Raw genomic sequence first — 6110 nt, 5'->3', positions numbered from 1 at the left:
GACTCTTTTAAAAGTGTGTTGTCGCTTGGCATGATCAAAATGAATTGCAAGATCTACCAGATCTAATTTTTGACACTTACTGGACTTATATTGTGCATTGATGTAAATCAAATATACATACAAAAGAACGAGATACAGTTACGGAACTTGCTACTGCAAGTTTGATCATAAGTTTCTGATGATCATATCTCATATATAAATACATGTAACTCAAAAATGTTTACATTAGGAAAAATTGAGAACAAATATTTTTCTTTAAAAAAATAAATTTTATCTTTTATATATATTAATATAACATAAACAATCAAATACTCTTGATAAAACTTAGTTTGGTTTATGAGTCTAAAACTTCTTTATATTAATTTTTTTACCAAAGAACATTAACTGTGCATCCGATTAACCTTAGTATTATAAACAAGTATATTTTAGTCTGATGTACCTGATTCATTTATTGAGAATTGTAACCAGTTGTTGGCTAGCTCTAATAAGCACTTTATCAAATCATTACAAATATCCTCCTATTTCACAACTAGTCATTGTAATAATAATAATAAATTATCTGGTAGATCAAGAAAAGGCACGCGATCCTTTGATTTGGGTCGCCATCCGTCTCGTCTCCTCACCACCTTTGGTTAGTTGACTGCGGGGGTGGGAAAGGCTGCCCGTCACCGTGCCAACTTCTCTTTCGCGCCTACCAGGCGGCAGCAGATCCATCATGTTTTGCTCGACGGTGGTCACACGGTTCTCATGATATATCCCCTTCCAAATCCTTCGCCTCGTCTACCAAAACCGCGTGCCCCATTGCCACCCACGCGTCGCTCATCCGTTTCAGCTTCCTCCCTCTCTAACTCCCAACTTCCTCTTTCTTTGATTTGCTTCGCCTTCCGTTTCTTCTTTCTTCCCTTGCTCGTCTCTCGGCCTTTCTCATCAGTCATTTCCGCATTCATCTTTGCAAGCTCGCAGTCCACCAGTGAGAGCAGAGATGAGGCCTATCATTTAACAAACAGAGACATATCTACATAGGAGAGAGAGAGAGAGAGACAGAGAGAGAGAGATCTGGTGCGCGGAAGGAGAAAGGAGAAGATGGTGTTCTTCTGCTTCCTAGTGGATCAGCGGCGGAGGGTGCGGAGCAGCAAGCCGGCGGCAGGGATCTGCTCGTGCTGCGGTGCCTGCGCGAGCGTCGCCGACATGGTGACGTGCACGCGCTTCTGCTACGTGACCGTTCATCGTAAGGCCTGGCGGGCCATCATTTGCACCTTCTGCGGCGCCCTCCTCAAGTCCTACAACCGGTAGATACATAGTAGATGGATTTGCACAGACCACCTATGAGATCTATGCATGTAGGCTGAGATCTACGAGGACCATTTGTTTCTTGGTCGCATGAGATGGGATCGACGGAGCGCTTGCCTTTTGATTTCCGTTGTGAGATTGTGTGTATATATGATGGTTAATTTGATGCAATTGTTCTTCTAAAAGAAAACTTGGCTTCTCGGGTTGGATTTAGGGATCGATCAGATGAAACACTAGTAGGATCGTATTGGATGAAAGCCGATGGCCATTAATTGTTGCTGCCCACCAAATGCAGTCGAATATTAGCTGTCCCAATTAATTGCCCACTTGGCCCCGCTAGTTCTTTTTCATCCGCGTTTCCAAGGACTGAAGTCGCCCTGGCCCACAGATGGGGCCGTCGCCTGCTTACGAGCAGTGGTGGGCCATGGCAACAGAAGCGCGTCTTCTATTGGATGGATGGAGAGGAGAGGGGGGCTCATATAATAGAATGATCAAAAAGGTAGGATTTCTTCGATTATGATACAAATACAGTTACATAACTGAATTAACCTGCCCTTTATTCTCATCGTAACTCGCCCATTTATTGATTTCCAACCATTCACTGTTCTCATGTCAGGACATTAATACGAGAAAGAGAGAGAGAGAGAGTTACAGCCGTTCACTCTGCTACCGTTGTCATCATCTCTCATGTCGTCTTCTCCTATGTGACGAGCTTCATACTCCGGGTGCTGGATCTGCGGCCGCGGCCGTTCCTCAACACCTTGATGGCCAACCTGAAGGAGACCTTCCCCGATGACCCACCCCCTCCGGCACTGCTGGAAGCCAATCATCACGAGATATAAGAGGACAAATGTTAAGAAAATAATTTGTTCATATTTTATAATCTTTTTTTTATTAAATCTATTATTAAAAAATTATCATGGCACAATAATCGAGGCTAGAGATTATTTATTAAAATTATTTTGTCATAGTTAGTTATTGACATAAGTATACGAAAAATCACGTTTAAATCCACGTGATCTTGATTTTTATATAAATCGATTATGAAATAACCGTTCGAACCTTCTCGACTATCGAGGGAGCATTTGAGCCCCATCTTTGACTACATTGGATTTCTTGTCCATATGATCATCAATCGAGTTGGGTTGATTCAAGTATCATTAATATTATCACTATCATTTTGGCGCTAAAAGAAGAATCCCATATCGCAAGAATGTCATTCCGCCAACTCACTAAACATGTAGTTTATCGAGGATACCTCGCCTCCAACCACAATACGATTAACATGGTCTATAGAGCTCTCTATGATGATTGTACGATTGACACACCTCGAAGTATTTTCTATAACAACATTATGACTAACACAGCCCAAGGCATTCTCTATGATGATAATATGATTGACATAGCCTGAGATGCTCTCTACGATGATAGTACGATCGAAAGGACCCTGAAGCATCTCAACATCCAAGATATCCTTCGTGGATATAGGCATTTTTGATGTGCGATGCATCCTTTGTAGTAAGAGCATCCCAACGTCCGATGTATCCTTTATGAAAAAGAGCATCTAAATATCTGATGCATCCTTTACAGACATAAGCATCTTCGACATGTGATGCATCTTTTGCGGATAAGAGCATCCCAATGCTCGATGCATCCTTTATGAATATAGATGTCTTTGACCCGCTATATATCCTCCGTGGATAAAAAATATCATGATAGTTGACATGCCTTTCGTGGACATAAGCATGTTTAATGCGTGATGCATACTTAATCGATGAGAATATCTAAAGTGTATGATGCATCCTCTATAGCCAAAAAAATATCTTAGTAGTTGACACATCTTTCATGGACATAAGCATCTTTAATGCTGATGCATCCTTGACAATCAAGAGCATCTAAGGTATCTAATGCATCCTCCATGGACAAAAAAACATCTCAATAGTTGATGCGTCCTTTGTGGACACAAGCGTCACTATCATAGAGCTAACTTGCCTGATTTGAGTAGATCGTATACAGATAAATTTCTACCTGAGGTGAGTTAGATTAACTGAACTTAGAGCCAGTTTTTTTAATATGAATAGGTCGACATTTGAATTTCAGCCCAAGATGGTTGGATCAAGAATAAGCTACTTGATATGGGCATATTGAGATCTTGCCCGACATGGGTAGATTGAGAGCTTAACTTATGCTATGTAGAAATTTGCCCAATGTGATAATAGCATATCAAGATCTACCCAATATGGGTGTCTTTCCCATCACCCGATGTGGGCAAATAAAAAAAATCTGACAAATTTTATTGCTTGATGTGGGCAAGTTTGGGATCTATTTGATGAGACAAAATCATAATCCTAGCACATCAATAACCATAATACAAGATGTTGGTAGATTGGGATCAAAATCTTACCCGATATTGGCGCATCGTCTCCATTACTACAGATTGTGCGAGATGGGCTTTTGTTACAGAAGATCGGGTGAAGACGTTTCTAATATTTGTTGTATGAAGATTAGCATGTCCAAGGTGGATTGGGTGGCAACATGGGCATTTAATAGTGCATTGGCAGGCAACAAATCGAGAGGATAGCTGAGATCAGTTGATAAGCTATATAAGTTAATGAATTATGTGTAGCTCTTCTTCATGGCTATTCTCGCTTCCACCCCAACCATTTGCCATCACGAAGACCTCCTCCCTCGTGTCATCGAAGCGATCATTAATGGGCCAATCTTGAGCTCGGTGGAGAGTACGTCAATGATATTTATCTGACTTAGTTTAGGACTACATACTCAATATGTTTAATTTGGTTGAAGAGGAGGCTAAAATGCTCACTCGATAATCGAGAGGACTCGAACACTTGTTCCGTGGCCAACTTGCATAAAGACTAAGTCCGAGTGGATTTCGGGCATGATCTCTTCGAAACTTAAGTCAATATCTAACGGAGATAAAGTGATTCTATTAAATAGTTTATGACATTGATTATTGTGTCATGATAGTCTTCATATAATAGGTTTTACTCGAACGAATATTCTAAGGTATGGGCAGAATATTTTCTTAGCATTTGTTCTCTATATCCAAAATAAGACCTCGATCTACAAAAGTAGAAGATTGGTCAGGTGGACAAGACAAACGATATGACAAAGTAAAGACATAAGGACTAAGTTGGGTATATAAACCCAACTTAGTCCTTAGTAGCACTACTCACTTTTTTATTTCGAGGTGATAGGCTCCATCTCACATGGGTTTAAACCACATTGGGTTTTCCCATATGTCAATGACATCTTCCTACTTCATAATCTCAAGATTCAGAATCACAAGAATGGAATTTAGTTTAATAATGTAAAGTTTAAAGAGTTTTGTTAATCTAATAAAGTTCAACTAAGGTTTAGCTCGATAGCTCATTTTTAGACCAATGATATTATCGAGATCACCAATTGATCCATTCTCAAAGGGCTCAAGAAGTTGGTCCTTAGATCACTTGGGTGGATGAGCTATCGAGTATCTTGAGGGCCTCCCGAATAATACTTAAGACTGAGTCGGGAGAGTCATTATTCAGCTTAGCCTTTGGCGTTGAGGTTATCCTATAACCTGAAATAGTATTTTCAATATCTCAGGTTGAGAATTTTGATGAGAAAGCCTCCTAAGAAGAACTTCGGGCCAGACTTGACCTAATCAATGAGGTTAGAGCAGAAGAACACTTAAAGGTACTGAGATATAATAAAGTGATGACCAAACTTTACAACTAAAGTATTCACTCTCGATGAGTCAAATTAGGGGACTTAGTGCGTCGAAAAGCTAAAATTAGTAATCCAACTAGATCATGGGGTAAGTTAACGTCAAATTAGGAAGGGCTTTATCGAGTTGTCGTGGTCATTTGAGATGGAGCCTATCACCTCGAAATAAAAAAGTGAGTAGTGCTACTAAGGACTTAACACATTGTAAGCTTAAAGAAGTTCTACCCCTGTGGCATCTCTCATAATCAGCTTAGGGTGACTATCCCCTAAGCTTCAAGCCTTAATCTTCTATATTATTGGTACCAATTGTAAAAAAAAGAATATTTTTCAAGTGTAAATGCTGTAAACTAAGGAAAGAAAGTTTCATTACTTTAAAAAGACTACACTAACTTGATCAAGCCTCTATATCCAAAATAAGACCTTGATCTACAAAAGTAGAAGATTGGTCAGGTGGACAAGACCAACGATATGACAAAGTAAAGACATAAGGACTAAGTTAGGTATATAAACCCGATGACTCAATGAAGGCCAACATAACATGACAAAACTCCAGATCCTTCTTGAACTCGATAGAGGCCTTTTTTAGTCGATGATCGTCTCCTTCTAATACCTTGGTATTATGGCCTTCTCAACCCCCAACATCTCCTTTGGAGCCCTTAGTTTGTTGCCTAAACTCTGAATCTGCTCATTCAAGATAGCCAATTGCTCAGTCATACTCATGATTCACTTGCTAGGTGTGATAATTTGCCCAACAAGCTCAGAGTTATAGGTCCTCAGCAAGTCTAGGTCTTGAGTAAGTCGTAGTAGCTTGTCCTCCATGATACGGTTGTTCCCATCCTCAATTGTTCAACCTAATAAGTGAGGTATCATTCGACCTCTTCTAGCTACATCACTAGCTTGGCTCCTTGAGCCTCTACTTCATAGGTAAGTGTTGGGTCTCCCCTCTCCCTCTTTAGCCCCTCCATCTTCTCCCAAAGATTGTCAATCATAAGATATTATTAATTAATCATATATTTTGAACATGGTTGAGAAGGGCCATGATATAGTGATGCTATAAGTCAAAGACAAAAGAGTTAATAGTGACACAACAATAA

At 39.9% G+C, this 6110-nt stretch overlaps 1 protein-coding gene across 1 annotated transcript; it reads left to right on the top strand.

The window, feature by feature from the left end:
• Positions 1-631: 631 nt before the first annotated feature.
• LOC135621866 (uncharacterized) lies at positions 632-1637 on the top strand. Its single transcript, XM_065123471.1, has one exon. It carries the CDS (start codon positions 1084-1086, stop codon positions 1291-1293), a length of 210 nt encoding a protein of 69 aa, XP_064979543.1. The 5' UTR covers positions 632-1083; the 3' UTR covers positions 1294-1637.
• Positions 1638-6110: the final 4473 nt, after the last annotated feature.

The sequence above is a fragment of the Musa acuminata genome, chromosome BXJ2-9 (genome assembly GCF_036884655.1).
Source record: "Musa acuminata AAA Group cultivar baxijiao chromosome BXJ2-9, Cavendish_Baxijiao_AAA, whole genome shotgun sequence".
Taxonomy (NCBI): domain Eukaryota; kingdom Viridiplantae; phylum Streptophyta; class Magnoliopsida; order Zingiberales; family Musaceae; genus Musa; species Musa acuminata.
Note: the sequence above shows the minus strand (reverse complement) of the source record. Positions and strands in the feature narration are given on the sequence as shown.